At 53.6% G+C, this 18,223-nt stretch overlaps 1 protein-coding gene across 3 annotated transcripts; it reads left to right on the top strand.

Moving 5' to 3' along the window:
- Positions 1 to 8,258: 8,258 nt before the first annotated feature.
- On the top strand, positions 8,259 to 15,651 carry PIRT (phosphoinositide interacting regulator of transient receptor potential channels). Of its 3 annotated transcripts, none has more exons than XM_062610561.1 (3): positions 8,259 to 8,384; positions 8,872 to 9,078; positions 13,347 to 15,003. In XM_062610561.1, the coding sequence occupies exons 2-3, from the start codon at positions 9,076 to 9,078 to the stop codon at positions 13,767 to 13,769; spliced, it is 426 nt and encodes a 141-aa protein (XP_062466545.1). In that variant the 5' UTR covers positions 8,259 to 8,384; positions 8,872 to 9,075; the 3' UTR covers positions 13,770 to 15,003. The 3 variants fall into 3 exon arrangements, 2 of the variants coding, with proteins under 2 accessions (XP_062466545.1, XP_062466544.1); XM_062610560.1 differs by having other exon boundaries at positions 8,275 to 8,384; positions 8,877 to 9,078; XR_009963171.1 differs by lacking the exons at positions 8,259 to 8,384; positions 8,872 to 9,078 and adding an exon at positions 15,276 to 15,651 and having other exon boundaries at positions 12,229 to 14,457.
- Positions 15,652 to 18,223: the final 2,572 nt, after the last annotated feature.

The following is an 18,223-nucleotide window of genomic DNA, read 5'->3' as shown; positions in this document are numbered from 1 at the left end:
CATGTCTAATGACACCTCCTGAACCCTTGTTTACAGCCACCACCACTTCAGAATGGCCCATGGTGGTGTGCTTCCGCACACCCCCCATACTCAAGCCATAAGCAGCAGTGGGGTTGTGAGCCCAGGGCTGTCTGGAACGGTGACCCACACATCTTGCTGCTGTGCAGACATGACTGTAAGTCAGTCATTGACAGCCCATGGACAGCCCAGGGCCCGCTGAGCTCTCCTGCATGGCAGGATCTCCCCTCGAGTAGGGATGCTGCTCAGGGTTACTTCTCAAGGCTGAGATTCCTTTCCACAACAGATCCTCCGTAAGTGATTAATAACATGATAAACTTCGGAATCTTATCTTAGTGATTTAAAGGATTGGTTGCACATGTAGTATCCTTTAGACATGAGCCAAGTCTGTGTCTAAGAGTGGATCCAGCCACACCTGAGCTCATCTCTGAGAAGGAGTTTAGAAAGCAAGGGGCTCCTTTCTGAACCTCACGACTCAACAGGAAGGTCTCCCTGAGCTTTGTCTGACCCTGTCCTCTCTGCAGTAAATAACCAGGTGTGCCTTGACATCGAATCTTGTTAAACTGCTGTTACACCTACCATTGAACTTCCTTAATTTACTACTTTATATCAATAAAGTAGTAAAGTTAAAGTAATAAAGTTAAAGGAGTAGTTACTTCCGTCTTAGCAGTGAAGCGCATGACCCTATCCACAGCACTGCACCACCACAAAGCAGGTGAAGACGATTGCCCAGCTTGACCCAAACACTTCACCCCTCTCAGCTTGGCCCAGCTGAAACCATTTGCTCTTCCTGAGTCATCAATCACTTCCTCTTTCTGTCTCCTTGTAATTGGCATTCTTAGACTAGTCCCATTTCTGCGGCACAAATACCTCACTGCAGTTGACTTAAGCACTGCTCAGTATTTCATACAGAGACTTCTCAGTGTCTTAGACTATTCCCAACTAATCTCTTTAATCATGAGCAATTCACTGAGGAAGCCTAAAACAGTGTTTTTTGGACCTTGTTAGAAGGAGAGGAGCAAAGTTTTGTATAAGGGAAAGATGAATAATGGTCCTTTGATAAGGATATTTGGACAAGCAAGCACAGAGCGTCGGTGAAATGCTCCTGCTCTGGGAATCTCTGTGAGCTATCAGCAGTTTTCTTCCTACCTGAGCAGCGTACATATTGCAAAGTGCAAGCGAAGACATCACATGTGTTTATTTGCAAATACAAGCGTGAATCACTCTTCCCTAACTGCTCAACTGGCCCAAGGAGCCACGGGATGTGCTGTTGCCTGAGCCTCCATCTGCGGAGGATCTGTGAGCAGCTGCAGCGTGTTGCTCTGAGCAGTTTGTGAGAAATTGCTCCTCCAGAGCTTGTGTCTGACCCGATCCTGAGCCGGGTGTCAAGCCCTGACAAGTGCAGCACGCCCCACCAGCACGCCCAGCAGGAAAAGCAGCCTCTTTTCTGCTCCCAGACCAGAATTTGCCCCACGCAATCTCTGCCTTGGTCTATGGGATCCAGAGCTACCCAGCTGGTCAGGCACATCCTATTCTCAAACAAGCACGTGAATAAACTTGCATAACCCGAAAGATCTGAGCCCTTTTGAGATCACAGCTCACGTAGACCTTGCGGATGTGGCACAGCCACTGCCTCCTCCTGGCCTAAGAAAACATCTCCCCAGGAGGAGGACAAAGGGCTGATTCCATCAGTGCTGCCCCATGCGGTGTGTACCCAGCGCCAGGGATGCGGCCAGCACAAAGGAAGAGGCCCTGACACCTGCACAGGCTGCAGCTCCTTTCAAACTGGTTCTGTTCTGCATCGCATAAAGAAGGAATAAGAGGACACAGGAATGTCACCAGCACAGGGCAGGGAGACTGAGACAACTTTGCAGGAGGAGGGAGAGAAAACATCTCCGGGGTTTACAATGAATTGCCAGCTTCTTCCCAAAGGCTCCTGGGAACCACTTGAAAAAGTGACCTCCTTAATGAAGGAGATGGGTTAAAACTCTCTCCACATACTCCACTTAATTGCAATTCTGTCATTCTCAGTGAATTCCTAAAGCCATATTGATTATTCAAAGCTCTGCTCAATCGATAAAGCAATAAACCAGGTATGCTTAAAGAAGCGATTAAAAAGATAAATACATGAGACACTTTAAAGAAGCCACGTCCTTCTGCAGCCCACTTAGCTAAGAGCAAGCAATGGGTAAATACGTTCTAGTGCCCTCATCTAATTGAAGTGGGCAATAGTCATATAAATTTCTTTTAATCCCTAAGCCATGTACAAAGTTCTTCCAAATAGAAATCATCCCGGACACCAATGCTCTCAATTTGCACTGGCTGCTTGCTCCGTGCCTCGCACAAATAATAGTCATGGATGAGCAGGGTAAGAGGGGTTGTGGCCAACAAGTGAGACCATGTGAGCTTCCTGCCCTGGGGGACAGGATAGGGACACGCACCAAGGAATCCTGAAGGATAAGTCTGCTTGGGAAGCTACAGAAACATCATAGCACTGGGGCTGAAGATTCCTTACTGCAAAAAGGCAGCTGTGTCCTACTCCATGAGCATGGAGTGAGGTGCGGAGTAGGACATGGAGTAGCCCAATGCAGCCCTGCTTGGAGCTACATCAGCTGGAGCTGGAGGACCAAGCAAGCTCGTTCCTCATCCCTGACTATATCTGTCTTGGTCTCAGTATGGCTGATCCTCCTCCAGCTTTGCTTCTTCTTGAGCACAGCACCCCTGCACTGAGCATCCACCGGAGCCTGGAAGGGAGCTCTGCAGCCTGTTGTGCTTCTTGTTCTTGGGGGAGCCACATCACACAGCAGCAAGGAGGGGGCAGGCAAACCTCCTGTCCTCCCCAGTGGGACTGTCTCAGTTCACACCACTCTGTCATCCTGCTGTATTTATGCTATTGCAGTAGAAAAACTATTGAAGTAGTAGAAGTGAATCAAGGCAATCATCTTCACTCCTCCAGAGCCCAATACTTGATAACCAGCTCCACGACAGGAACTGGTGTTGCTGGAATTTATCACACGGAGGTTACTGGTGCCTCTGTGGGAGATGGAATTTGACTTCCCTCTGGCAGAGCTTTCCCAACAATGCTCAGGGGCCCAGTTTCCCAGGGATCCCAGCCCTGTACCAACAGGGACACTTTGTCTGTCCAGGCCTGAAACTGATCACTGCAGTAACCTAGGCTCAAGGCTTTTCAGCAGGAAACCCCCAGTTCCCACTCTGGCCAAGGCTTGATTTCCTTTAGAGAAACAAATGGTGCAGGTTTGTACAACACATCATGAATTTGGAGCTAACAGATCCCCAGGGCTTCTAACTAGAAATGATCCAAGGTAAGGGCTCAAAGCTTGGGGGAGACGAGGAAAAATCATTTCTGAGCTTGAGGTGGGGTTTTTATACCTACACTTTTATCCAAACCGTTGTGATTTAACAACTGCAGGCACTGCTGAACAGCAATAAATAACTAATGTGGAGATCTGGGACACGCTGAGCTCAGTGATTGCATCAATATTCAAGCTGCAAAAGAAACAGAAGATTCCAAAGGTGCAAACCTAATTAGTGTTGTTATCTATCCCCCTGTAGTAATTCAAACCTAAAGAACACTTCCCCATGGACTGGTGAAGGTCCAGAGTGCACATCTGAGCTGCTGAACCTGGAGAATGCAGCATCCTGCATCGGCTCACCCTCAAACACACAGCCTGCTCAGTTACATCAAGGGCATGGCCTTGACCTGCCCTCAGTTGTCCCATGAGAACAAGGTTGAGGCTCATATCCCCTTCCTGGCAAGTGTCTCTTTCCATCACTTGCAGCTGATAATGCCTTTGCCTTCCCTCTCCTCTCAGCCCCTCTACTGCGTTCGGTGCCATGAAGACAGGCACAACCTGGCACTGTTGGTAGACTCATCCCATGTTCCTCCAAAACCTTCCTGCAACAATGCTGGGCTGCTCCTGCCATGCTTTCTTCCAGCCCCATGCCAGGTTTTCTGGCTGGATTCCCCCACACCATGCACAGCCAGGTTTGACACAGCTCTCCCCATCCTTCTGCATGGCTCCTGTGTGGTCAGCTGGAGATGCCTTTGTCCTGAAGGCCTAGGAGAGCCCCTGTGGGCTGTGGACAATGCTGGAGGATGCTTCAGCATCACCCTCATTGCTCATTGCTACAGCCAAGGAAAAAGCATGTCAAACCCTTCCATCCACCTCTGGGTCAAGCTGTGCCATGACCAAAGACCTGCCCAGGGGCTTACTCCTGCACCCAGCCTCACAAGCCCTGCAGCACCAGGTCTCCCACTCAGAGGTACTGAAGCCAGAGCCTAGGTGTGCTATAGGTGCCAATGCAGAACTGCTCCAGCCGCGACATTGCTCAGGAAAAGCAATGCCCCGGCCATGCTGACCACATGCTTCAGGGCTGCTGCCCGTGCCCATGGAGGTGAGTTTTCAGTGGCACCACAGGGGATGAAGGTGATGCGTGACTGGGGCACCGGCTGCCACCGAGCCTGCTCAAGGCTCCCTGGTGACTCTTTGGACCATGCGAGCTCTATTTACCATGAGACAAACAACTGGGAGGAGGATGCTCTGCCTGGGACACTTGGATGGGGATGCTGGTCCAGCACAGGACCACACAGCAGAGCCCTGCATCCTGCCAGCCCTGTAAAAGCAATGCCCTGAAGGTGCATCGCAGGGTTTGAGAGGGGAAGAGTGTCTGTGAAGGCTCGTTGGGGTGCAGGTTGCTGTGTTAGAGGCCTGGGATAGACCCAGCACTCCGGAAGATGCCGATTTGGATTTCACCTGCGCAGCCAGAAGTGCCAGCACCGTCCTGGGCTGGGCAACAGCACCATCTACTGCCGCAAGAGCCAGCGATGTGCACAGATCTGCGCCCTGCTCGCCCCCAGCAGCACCGCTCTGCTGAGCACAGCTCCATCCAGCCTGTGACCTCTTCCTTGTCCTGGCCATCCCCTGTGGCAGCGCCATATGCCTGGGAAGAAGGTCTCCTCTCCCACCAGCAAGGGCTGCGGCAGGGCAGATGCTTTTGTAGCAGCATAAATATGCTCTCATTGAGGACACAGGTATGGGGAGGGTGGTGGGGGCATCTTGACTCCCACTCCAGATACAATGCACAGCATACAGGCACGAGCAGAGCAGCTTTCCTTTCCTCCCTGCCCAGCCACTCCCTGAGCAGGTCCCTGCCCTCTTCCACGGAGCAAAATGAAGGAAAACCCTTGGGTTTCTGTATTCAACCGAGATGAAGGGACTTCCTCAGGTCATTTTGGGCAGAGCTGGGATCTGAACAGAAACGAGCCCTGCCCTGACCACAGGTCCCTCCTGTCTGTCTCTTTGTCAGTTTTACAGAGCCCAGGGTGGGCTTGCTGGGGCCCATGGAGCCCAGGAGCATTGCTTAGAGCAGGCAACCACTGTGTGAGTCACTGGTGTCTGCGGCCAGGCCCCGCATGCTCACACCCCGCTGAGCTCAGTCCTGGTTTCCTGTCTCTCCCGCCACACTCTGGCCCTATAGAAGATGAAGGGATCACCTTTATTCACAATTTGCTTCCACTGCCTGCGTTGGATGCCTGCAGGTGGCTCTCCTGTATTCCTGAAGCCTCCCAGGGACTGAGGCTTCAGCTGCCCAGGGGAGCTCTGTGACACTTCTGCAGCCAAAGCCAAAAGCAACGTGCTCCTTCCCTCCCCTACCCAGCCCCAGAACTCAATTTAATAGAACCCCAGACTGGTTTGTGTTGGAAGGGACCTTACAGCTCCTCCAGGTCCGACCCCTGCCACAGGCAGGGACACCTTCCATTAGAGCAGCTTGCTCCAAGCCCCTGTGTCCAACCTGCCCTTCAACACTGCCAGGGATGGGGCAGCCACAGCTTCTCTGGGCACCCTGTGCCAGCGCCTCAGCACCCTCACAGGGAAGAGCTTCTGCCTTATATTTAATCTAAATCTCCCCTGTTTCAGTTTGAACCCATCACCCCTTGTCCTGTCACTCCAGTCCCTGATGAAGAGTCCCTCTCCAGCATCCTTGTAGCCCCCTTCAGACACTGGAAGCTGCTCTGAGGTCTCCCCGCAGCTTCTCTTCTCCAGGCTGAACAGCCCCAACTTTCTCAGCCTGTCTCCATACAGGTGCTGCTCCAGTACCTGTTCATCCCCGTGGCCTCCTCTGGACTTGCTCCAGCAGCTCCATGTCCTTCTTATCATCTGCTGTCACTGTCTTAACCAGGTCTCACTGTTCAAAGGGTCTGGCAGGTGAACGAGATCCTTTCACCTTTTGTGCCCACCAGGGAGCTGCGACCAGGCCGTGGTGAGCAGTGCAGGGCAGCAGGGTTCCCCAGAGAGGGATGTGCTGCAGCCGACACAGCCCTCCCTGACCCACTGGGAGCCGCATCACCCAGGCACCGTGTCCATGCTCCTCTGCAAGCCAGACCGCGGGGAGGTTTCCACCTCCTGTGCCTGCGGGTGCCTGGAGCTCCCCTGCCCGCGCGGGTCAGCGGCACGCTGCGGTGATGCTGCGGGTCCAGCGCATCCACAGCCCCGTCCCCAGGAGGTGGCAGCAAGAGCCCGAGGAGCAGCGGTGCCGGGCGGGAGGAGCGGGGTGGGACGGGGCTTGGAGCAAGCTGCTCCAGTGGAAGGTGTCCCCGCCTGAGGCAGGGGCTGGAGCTGGAGGAGCTTTAAGGTCCCTTCCAACCGAACCCATTCCATGTCCAAAAGCCACTGCTGCCCATGACCTGGCCCCTGCCTGCTCTCTGCCTCCACAGCTTGGTCCTCGGGCACTGCAAGGAGCATGGGGCATGTTTGGGTTGGGATGAAAGGAACAGGACCATGTGATGGGGTAGCTGGTGAAGCACAGGGCCGGGTACTCCCCAGCACTGCAGAAGTTCTGTTCAGCCTGGAGATGGTGCCGAACCAGGGTGTGAAACACATCCTGCTGTGGGTGCTGAAATGAAGCCTTTTCATCTCTGTTTTTACTTTTTTTAACTTTTTACTCTGTTTTTACTTTTTTTTTTTACCCCAACTGCTCCTTTAGGCCGAAGAATTTACCCCTTGGACCTCCACAAGGGAGCCCAAATCCACACAACTCTCCCAGTTCTAAAGAATTTTTCATGTGTTCAAATAAATACTCCCTGAACCCCCCCAAAAGCACATGGCTCCTTTGGCTGCTGGCTCCCAGATCAGTGGGAATGGAGCTCACCCCGTTACCCAGGGCTTGGTTGTTGTGCTCATCCAGCTCCCATGAAGAGGGGAGGACAGACCCCAGGCAAGGATGCTAAACTCATCCCACCTCTCTGCCTGTGAGCTTGCTGCCCTGGCTGCCTCTTACTGGAGAGCTCCACAGCCTGTCCCATGTCCACCTACCACTGGCCAGAGGTTTCCACAGAGCAGAGCTGAGGGACCCCATGTTGACAGCCTCTGGTCTTCCTGCCTCAGCTCCCCACACCTGTAGGACCTGGTTTCCCCCCATTCTGACCCACAGTCCCTCTGGACCCTCCTCCTCCCCTTCCAGCCCCACAGGATGCTCTTCATCCAGCGCACTACCCCTGTGGGTCATGTCCGTCTCCACGAGAGTTCCACAGCTGCTTGCCCATCCCACCCCATCCAATCCCATCTCTCTCCTTGACCAGTTCCATGGTGCAGCTTATGTACCATTACTCACTGCATCAACCCAACAAAGATGCCTTGGGGATGCAGGCAGCCTCACGGACGCTGGAACCCGGCCCTGGGCGCCAGTAATGTCTGTGTTGGGCTGGATCCCTTCCCTGCAGCAAGTGGATTCCCACTGATGTCAGAGGGTATTAAAGTTTGGCTGTGGGTCTGTGAAAGGAGGCAGGATGCCAGAACCATCTTCCTCTTGCATCCCCCTCCTTGTAATGGAGTCAGGATGCTAATTAATAGCTGGTTGCTCATATCTTGCATTCCTGTAACGTCTCACCAAGGAGCCTCAGAGCGTTTTGCAGTCACTACGACCCTTGTTTGGAGAGTGCAGAATTTTCAGTCCAGATGTGATTCAGGAACTTGCTGATGATCCAAGTGTGGATCAGCAACAGCTCCAATCCTAGATCCTTGCTCCAAGTACCAGTGCCCCCTGGCACACCACTGCACTGCCTCCCAGACTGCAGCCTCCTATAGAGCCCCCCCAGGCAACCTGCCTCGCAGACAGCTTTGCAGGGGCCCAAGGCAGGGAAGCAAAGAGTTAAACAATATACTGATAGTCTGGTGAGGTCATCAGAGCTGGGATGTGCTCCATTGTTTATTAGACTCAACAGAGCACATTAGACAACATCCAGAGGGATGTGAGGCTTGGGGTGAGCCTGGCTCAGGAGAGTGGGACCTTCTGCTGCAGCCTGTCCCACTGCCAGTGCGGTGGGCAGCCATCCCTCGCCACTCAACGTAAGTAGGATGGGTTTCCATGGGTTTGGATCTAGGGTGGTGGGAAAGGAGAGGGGATACAGCACAGCAAGGTGGGGGTCATCCTCTTGCTGCGCCCCAAGGAGGGACTTGCAGATGTTCTTTGCTTAGCAAGACCCTGTGCGTGTTGCTGGGACTGCCTAAACTCCGGGGGATGCTGGAAAGCTGCTCCCAAGGGATGCAGGCGGCTGGGCCCAACCCAGCTCAGCTGCACCAGCAAATGGACACTGGCTCCAAGTCAGTTTACACCCATGATCTGGTGGGGTTTGTGGGTGATGTGAAACCCCCTGACAAGTTGTTCCTCCAGCCCTGGTCTCGGAGCAGAGCAGCCAGTGCGCTGGGACAGCCTACACAGGCACTGCCAGCCCGCTCCACACTGCAGGCCACAGGGACGTGGGGACGGGAGGAGGGAGGATGGGGTGTGAGCACTGATGCCTGGCACCGCACAACTCTCCCTGTCTCCTCCCAGAGCAGAGCCCACTCAGGATCCAACCCCTGGGGCTGACACAGCAGCAGGAAGCCGGATGCTCTGAGCCGCCCCTGCGGTGCCTACAGGAGCTGGTGGCTGGGTTCCTCCGTGAGGAGCTCAGGGGATGTTCAGTGCTGCCGCCAGCCCCACATCCTGCAGCGAGCAGCTACACACCAGGGAGAGCCGGGACAGCAGAGGCTCGGAATGGTGAGTGAGCTCCCAGCGCTCGGTCCTGCCCTCACAGCTCACAGGGTCCTGTCCCACATCAGCACCTCCCCGTGATCAGGGCAGAGCCCACCTCAGCCCCAGCACACTCAGATTAATAGAACCATGGAATGCTTTGGGTTAGAAGGGATCTTAAAGCTCCTCCAGCTCCAACCCCTGCCACGGGTAGGGACACCTTCCACTAGAGCAGCTTGCTCCAAGCCCCTGTGTCCAACCTGCCCTTGAACACTGCCAGGGATGGGGCAGCCACAGCTTCTCTGGGCACCCTGTGCCAGCGCCTCAGCACCCTCACAGGGAAGAGCTTCTGCCTAAGAGCTCAGCTCAGTCTCCCCTCTGGCAGGTTAAAGCCATTCCCCTTGGCCTGTCCCTACATCCCTTGTCCCAAGCCCCTCTCCAGCTTTCCTGCAGCCCCTTCAGGCACTGGAGCTGCTCTCAGGTCTCCCCGTCAGGAGCCTTCTCTTCTCCAGGCTGACCCAGCCCAGCTCTCTCAGCCTGGCTCCAGAGCAGAGCTGCTCCAGCCCTCGCAGCAGCTCCATGGCCTCCTCTGGCCTCGCTCCAACAGCTCCACGTCCCTCTTGTTCTGTTGCCCCAGAGCTGAATGCAGTCCCCCATAGTCAAAGAGTCAGGACTCATAGAATCAGGGCTGCCACCCAAATGATAATGAGATGGACAGGCTGAGAATGGAATTGGGGGAGTAAATCGAGCTCTTGCATGGCCAGGAGGACACAGGTCTGTGCCCAGGAGCAGACCCTTCAGATCAGGCTGTTGCTTCACTTTCAGTGCAGCTCTGGCCATTGCTGCAGCATCCCAGAACTTGGGGTGAGGTGGGCTGAGGGACCCCGGGCCGAGCCCTTGGGTGCTTCTCAGTGCAAAGGTCTCTCCTCAGCACCACCATGTGATGTCCCCAGGGTCTAGGAGGTACCTGACTGTGTGCTCTGCTGCCTTGGCACTGGGGTCCCCACTGGCACCAGCGAGTGTGCCCCAGTGGGTCTCTGAGCTCAGAAACCAAACATCAGCACACTGGAAGAGCAAAGGGAGGAGAAGCAGAATCCCATAAGGGTCTTCCTTATGGAGAGGGGAGGAAGAAAACCCCAGTGTTGGCTCCGGTGCCAGCAGCTGCCCAGGGTTTCAGAGGCAGCAGCAGCGGAAACACCAGACATGAAATCCAAGATGTGCTCTGGAGGTGTTTTCAAGGCAGCGAGCATTCATCTGCTCCTTACACTGATAATGGTTTAAAAACCTGGGAGGAATCTGATAGCATTATCCTGCCAGGCTGCTCAGGACATCAAGTGTGAGCGCGCATGTGATGAATTAGGGATGGAGCACGGGCAGAGCGGGAACTGAAATTGCATTAACTCTCCCCAGAGCTGCAGATACACGCAGCGCTCACAGACAACGTCCCAGGCACTTGCAGGGGGTGAAATCCTTCCCTAGCCAACAGTGAGGAAACGTGTGACCAGAGCCACGCTCTGCTCGGAAGTGCTACAGAAACGGTCGATGTCTGGGAGCTGTGGTGAGAGGGGTGGGTTTGTCAGAGCACAAAAGGGGGAGGAAACATCCCCTGTGGTGGGAGTGCAAACTTGAGCGGAAGGTGATGGCTTCTGCAAGAGCCAGACGCTAATGCTCTGCAGAGCTCCCGGAGTGTGGAGGCAGGGCAGCAGCGCACGGGCAAGGCAGGGAGCAGGGTGCCTGAGCGATGGGGCAGCACAGGCTGCATTAGCCTGCTGAGAGATGAGATCTGGGCATTTCTCCAGAGCAGAAAGCAGATTTCCAGTCACAAAGCCAAATTAAAATCATCCAGTGGCTTGAGCATAAATCTCTTCAGAATGGATGTTGCAAGGATAAAGCCAAGAAACACCAGTGACTGCACAGCATGAAATTTCAGGGTTCGGGGAGACCTTAGAGCAGCTCCAGTGCCTAAAGAAACCTAGAGAGAGGCTTTGCCATGGCACAGGTTGGGGCTGGTTGAGCTTTAACGTCCCTTCCAACACAAACGAGTTTGGGATTCTGTAATTCCATGAAAGGTTTGAGCTGGAACAGGGGGATCACACCCCAGCAATGCTATGAGCAAGTCAGGCTGCACACACCAGACAAGCAAGAAGTTATCCAGGATGTGAGCACATCTCTGCAGAGCTGATGGGTTTTCTGGAGGTCTGGGCTGACTCCAGTGCAGGTTGCTTAGGTGCATAGGTGGAAGCAGGGCAAATGTGTTGGTGGAGGCAGATCCAGCCTCGGTGTCTCCTCAGGAACTGGATGTCACTGTCAGTACCTGGTTTTGTCTGAGGAGCCTGTGGCTGCCTGGAGCCAGAACTTACAGGAGCAATGAGGTGAGCAGAGGAAGTTGTGCCCAATCCCCTGCATGTCCAATGCAGCTGTAGCCATCAAAGTAACATCTCATGGCAGCTCCTGCTTCTCCAAAGCCCAGGGGTCAGCATCCTTCACTGCTATCAGTCCAGCCTGCAGCTCAAAAGAGAAGAGAAAACAGAAACCACAGCTTGTTATTATGCCAAAACTCACCTGCCCTGTCAAGTGCTTGATCACCCGATCAAGTGCTGTAGGAGACATATCAGGATGGCAGAAACATGTCCCCTCTTCTGCTTCGTCTTTCCTGGTTCAGCAGAGAGGGTTGAAAGCTGAAGACAGGAAGGATGCAAACCATGTCCACTGCTCTTGCCTTTTGATTTTTGCTTGTTGGTCCAAGTCTGGCAAACCTGAAACATCACAAAACACGTGGATACCACCAGATCCGCATTTCTGCATCAGTGTCTGTGCTGGGAGGACTCAATTGAAAAATGATGTCTGTTTCTTCTCAGAATAAATCACAACCCTTGGCAGGGGACACAGGGTGAAGAATAAGGGGGGTGCTGGCTGGTACCCAGCCATCAGCATCCCTAGATGGGCACTGGGCCCAGTATGAGCTAAATACAAGCAGGTTTCCTTAAGACAGTGCCTAGGGCTGGAGCAGAGTTTTAGATCAAGTGCTTTAGATCCAAGCCCACTTAGGCTCAAAGCTCGCATGGTGCAGAGCATCCCCACGTGGGGACAGCTGAGTGTCCATCAGAGGACAGGGCAGTCCCAGCCCTGTTGACACCACTGAGCCCCTGGCAGAAAACCCAGCAGCTCAGGCAGAAGTTTGCTTTGTAGAAATGATTCCTGGGTGTGAATCAGCCCCAGCCCCAGCTCTGGTACCTTCATGGGTTCAACCCTGCTGGGCTTCCCAGCAGCAGGGCTGGCTACATCACGAACACTCCCACATCCAGCGTCCTGCCTTTATCTCCTCAGCAGAGTCCTAAGGAAATAGTGGTTAATGTAATGCTCAGCCCTTCCCCTTTACCAGAACGTTTTCTCCGTGCTAAAGGCACATTGTTTCTGGGAAAATGCATTTCCCCCCTGAGCTGGTGAAAAACTGATGTGCTGAAAAGCCACCCTGCTGACCCTGCCATCACAAGGCAGAGCATGTGGGTGTGCTCCTGCTGCTGAGCTCAAGAGCCCTCCCTCAGCATCCTGCCCAGCTTCCAGCTGCAGAAACAGTCCCTGTATGATGAGCATTCCTCCATCTCCCATCTGTGCATTCAAATAGGAAATGAGAAGCTCCTGTGTAGCCACTACTGGAGAGCTGACATGCCAAGGCTGGATATGGCAGTGAGGAACAGCAAACCCCAGGGCCCAAAGGAAGTGCTCAGCCCATAGGAGGGTGCTTTCTGCTCTACCACATAGCACACCTATGCCTCAGTTTCCCCACTTGCAAGAGGGAGGCATGACCATGCCACAGGGTTCTGAGGGGTAATTGGGATCTGAGAGGGAAAGCGGGTCCAGGGATACAGGCAGCATCACCAGCCCTGCTAGCAGCACCCTGCTACTGCCCTGAAAGCAGCCAAGAGCCCTAGGAGGCTCAGGATGGTAGGTTCCAATGGAGACCTGTGGGATCTCACCACTGAACCCCTGTGGGAGCTAGAAGCTGGTGAGCTGAAAGGTCTAAGGACAGGGACAAGGACTGCAGGAGTCTTACTGTTCATGGGCGGGTAGTGGGACACTGCAGGCATCCCCATCCCCGCCTACCTGCAGAACCCTGTTGCCTATTTCTACATCTCACTGCTCTCATAGGTGTGATGTTCATCTCTCCCTACAGTGACCCACAAAGCCTCCTCCACCTTCCTTTGACTTGACACTGATTAATGACCAAATGGAAAGCACCCAATCCATCCTCCACCACTAGCCCTGCTCTGCTTTTTCTCTTTTGTCCATCTCAGGTCTCCTCTCCAGATCCTGTCACCATGGAAATTCCTCCCAAGAGCCCTGACGGGAGTCGGAAGTCTCCACAGTCCAAGGAGCTGCTGACCAGTAACACAGCCAGCACCCTCTGCATCAGCTCCCGGAGCGAGTCTGTCTGGACCACCACATCCAGAAGCAAGTGGAACATATACCGCAAGCCGCTCATTGTCATGTCTGTTGGAGCAGGCGTCTTCCTCTTCGGGGTGGTCATCACCAGCCTGACTTGCATCCAAAGCAACAACAAAAAATTCTACAAAATGTGTGGCCCGGCTTTCCTGTCCCTGGGACTGATGCTCCTTGTCTGTGGCCTGGTCTGGATCCCCATTATCCGGAAGAAGCAGAAGCAGAGACAGAAGTCACAGTGTCTGCAGACCCTCAGGTCCTTCTTCTTCAACCGCTGAGGGCAGCCCAGGACCTTCCCGGGAAGGCTCCCCTCCTCTCTACCCACCTCTGTTGTTAGCTGTAGTGAGAACCACGTCCCTGTACTCTCCTAGAGGATTTCATCCCATTAGGTCTCTTCCCTACAGGTGAAACGCACTGTATCAGTCTCCAGTGGGAAAATGAACTTTGTATTTCATCCAAGTAACCCCAGTGAAAAAGAGATCAGGATTTTGCAGCTGAGCCCCGCATGGCAGGTTCCAAGCTCTCTGCATCACCCTCCTGTCCAGTGATCAACCCAACATCACACACTGGGGATGTAACCCAAGTAACCTGCTTTCACCCAGCAGCTTCTGCAAGATGCATCCGCAGAGAGGAACCAACCGGCTACAGAGTGCGAGTGAAGCCCGGTGTGAACATTGGTGCCAGTAAACTGCAGCTCAGCTGTGGAAGCTGGGAGACCAGGGATGGTTCATCCAGGGTCACCATGGAGGAGAAGCAGGACGATGTAGTTCCAGAGCACTTTGTAGCAGTGGAGGCCGCCAGAACAGGCAGCACCAAAGCTCAGGAGGACGAGCTGTGATGCCCATGGACAATGTCCTGTCATTGATGTGTTACAGCTGCTGGCTGAGACATGGTTGCAAACTGGATCTCACTCCTTGCTCAGTGTGGAGCATTCACAAGCTTTATTTATTGCTCCAAAGGGTCAAGGTGAGGAGCAGCATCACGAGCAGCATTCTTTGCTCCCACTGGCAGAGGGTGTTTCACGAAGGCCTGCAGCAGCAAAGCTGTTCTGTTTGCACTGATGCTGTCTGCAGAGCCACCCATAAAGCATAACCATCAGCCTATTCATGCAACCAGAACTGGACCACAGGCAGAAAGACAGGTTCCTTATCTCCACCACTCTATTTCTGCCTTTAATAAACACATGCCCTGGGGCGATTCACCAGGGAAAGCACGGCTCCTTTCCACGTGGCTTTTGCTTTCATTTTATGTTTTCAGCAGGCCTGGTTTACTTTGAAAGGCAAATTCGAAGCACAAGTTCTCAGCCTGGAGAGCTGGTCTCAGCCTGGAAGCAGATCAGGGTCAATACAAACAAGCCCATAACACCCAGGTCCCAGCTCTGCATTCAGGCACTGATGAGAGGCAGGTTTTCCAGCAGTGCTGATCCAGCCTGGATCCCACTGCAGCCCTTGGTCGGCCCAGCCAGGCTCCCCATCACAGCAGCGTGTGAGCGTGAGGAGGTAGCTGGTGCTGATCAGAAAGGAAACAGAAAGGAGGCCTCACCAAGGTCCTCTCTGCAGGCTGCACATACATGGGGAAGCTGAGGCAGCCCCATTGCCTCTTCCAAGTGGGAAGCAGAGGGGTGTGAAGAGACAATTTGCATTGTGTTTGCTCTTTGGTTTCGGATGGAAGGGTGTGATAACCTCCATCAGCTGCTGATGATGAGGGAAGGGAAGAGCCTCTTCCTTATATCTAACCTGAATCTCTCCTCTTCTTTTTTCTCCTGGTTAATGTTCACCTCCCAGCTAACAGCAGCTCAGAGCCGAGGCAGAGGTTGCTCCAGAGCACTGTTTAATGGCCACTGTACAGCCAACATGTCCACCTCCTCCTGCATTGCCCACTTTTCTGAGTCATTTGTACTTTCAGTCTCTGCACCATCCTGGAGCCACAATCCCTTCAAGCTCTCTAATATGCCAGACACGCTGGAAGCTCTGCACAGCATCAGGAGACACTGCAAAAGCAGAGGGTAACAGATCCTGCTGCTCCAGGCCAACAGACACCCAGGAGGTCGGTTAAAAGGGAGATGTGCTCACTGTAGTCAAGGATCATGAAGGTGTAGCTGTGGGAACTGTGCTCAGGACCAAGAGCTCATTTCCTGTGGGACAGTATTTAACCTCCTCCTGGCCAAGCTCCCTTATTTCTGAAACTGGTGCCACATCAGCTTTTCTGTCTGCAAATATGGTCCAAGGTACTCCTGGCCTTCAAGTGGAAGCGTTTGTGCTACCACAGTCTGGCTCACAGGATTAACCAGGGAGCTTGGGCTCACCTCAACACCACTGCCAGGTTCCCACCAGTATGTGACCAAGGATGGCCATTGCCATGCACTGGGAGATCCCCTCCACCAGTGCTGGAGACCTCGAGGAAGCAGGTCCCAGCCAGGAAGCTGGGTTGTGAGTACTGCAGTAACACACATCCCTCTGCCCCAGCTCAGCCTGGCCCTGAGCCTGGTTTCCTGGGTGGTGCAGACGTGTGTGTGTGTCCCCTGACAGCCGGTGCCAGGTTGTGAATGGGGTGGACAAGGTGTGTGATCTGGCCCTGGACCCAGTAAACCTCTGTTTGCTCCTCAGCCATCCATCACGCCAGGCAACACTCTCCTCGGTTGTGCAACCCTGCCTTGGCACTAGGCAGGACTCTATTGATTTAGCTGCAAGGGGCAGAGGACACTCACACAAAACTCCTGCTCTGGGGGCAGCTGAAGGCAGAAATCAGACCAATGTCAGGACTCAGGAGCAGAAAACCATGCAGCAACATGTAGAGCATCACCAGGTTGTGACTGGTTGCAGCCTGACGATACGGTCATAAATGGGGGTCCTAAAGGATGCAATAGGACCAGGAGTACCAAATGGCTTGGAGAGAGGGAGCAGGGGTCCTGCTTTCGTGTCTCTCAACCAAGGATAAGGAGGCAGTCAGTGCAATGTTAATACAATAAGAAGTCACTAAGACCAAGAATTTAATGGGATTCCAGACTGGTCATTTGTAACAAGAATATAAGGTTAAATTAAAGCCAAGATTTCCCAAGGGATGCTCATGCTGCTGCTCTGGTCTCATGTCTGTTGGTTTGTGCCTGCTGGTAGAGATGGGAGGCTGCACCATGGGGTGTTTGGGGCAGAGGATGGTTGTGGTGTCCAAGGGACACTGTGCAGGGGGCTCACTCAGGACATCAGGAGGAGACAGAGTGGGGCTGGCTCTGCAGGGCACTGCCATGCGCCCTGGGTGAGGGTCTCAGGTAGGGGGATGTGCTCAGTGGATGAGGAGCATGTGGGGGGCACAGAACAGTGCCTGGCGAGAGGAAGGAGCCTGCACAGGTGAGGGGAAGGCAATAGCCCAGGAATCAGCAAAAAAGGAAGAGAAAGATGAGAGGGAATTGATCAGATCCTCCCCTTTGCTGCCCAGATCTGCAGGGGGACAGTGAAAGAAATATTACCTGAAGGGAAAGCCAGATTAACAGCTTCAACATGCAGATAAAAGTCCAGCAGCAGAGAGGGCACTCTCCACTTAGATGCAGGGGTTATAAATGCCTGACTGCAGCTGGGACACTGGGTGGACTTTGCATTTGTGCATCCAATGCAAAGAGCTCCCAGCACTGGGCAGTGAAACTGTTCTCTTGAAGTGAAGGTGAGTTGGAGCATGGGTTCAAGGTGGGTTTATGGATGACAAATCAAACAAGAGACAGCAGAAGCAACAGAGGGATGTGCCCTTTAACTTCCCTAACGTAACACGGGTGGATGCTGGAGAAGCCCTTTGGGAGATGGCAGAAAGGGCTGGGCACACGTGCTGTCTCCTCCTGCCACAGCTGGGGTCAGCGCTGGGTGAGAGGGACCTTTGATCTTATCACAGGACATAGTTCATGTCTTTGGGTTCTTCCCGTGCACCCCCAGAGCACTGTTTGCTGCTCCCAGATATTCCTCTCTGCTCCCACTGAAGCCTGTTTGAATCCCGCTGCGATGCTTTCCATCAAGCCAAAGAAAACCACGTTTTAAGAAAATATCAGGTTATGCAGCAAACACAATTACAGCCCAGCCCCGACTGAAGCAGCTCAGAAGTGATCTGCCAGCTCCTCCGCGCTATAAAAAGAACAGGAAATCCATTACAAAATTCATTATCTCTGCAGGGCAGTTCAAAGAGGAAACGTTCCTCCTGCATCTCAAAGGTCAGCAGGCTCTGTTGCGATGACACCCTGCTGCAGGCAGGCCCATTCCTGGGCTTGAACAGCAGTTAAAGCTGCCCAAAGGCACTGCCCACCCCTGTTGCACCCCTCTCTCTGAGGATGTTAAAGTGAGGTTTTATCTAACTTTACATTAACTGGACCCATCCTGGGTGTAACCTGCAGATGGGGATAGCACTAACACTGACCCCCCTCCTCTGTGGCATAAACGATCTTACTGTGGAAGGAGGCAGGTGACCCCCAGTGTCTGTAAATGCACCTATTCTATGATCCTATGACTCTACGACATTCCAACACTCCCTCCTGGAGACATGCATGGATAAGGGCTCGTGGGGTCATGGGGGCTGGTATCCTGGATTCCCACTGTGATGTCACCTTCATGCCCACATCTGGGTATGAGCTCCAGTTCAGTGTGCACCCTGAAGTGCTGCTGGAGTTTCCTTGCCCCATAAAGAGCAAATGACTGCAATCACCCACGGACTGGTTTGGGTTGGAAGGGACCTTAAAGCTCCTCCAGCTCCAACCTCT

Source organism: Pezoporus occidentalis, unplaced genomic scaffold (assembly GCF_034315485.1).
Source record: "Pezoporus occidentalis ecotype Australia unplaced genomic scaffold, CSIRO_AGI_Poc_V1 ctg148, whole genome shotgun sequence".
Taxonomy (NCBI): Eukaryota; Metazoa; Chordata; class Aves; order Psittaciformes; family Psittacidae; genus Pezoporus; species Pezoporus occidentalis.
The sequence above is the reverse complement of the archived record's forward strand: the minus strand, read 5'-3'. Positions and strand labels throughout refer to the sequence as shown.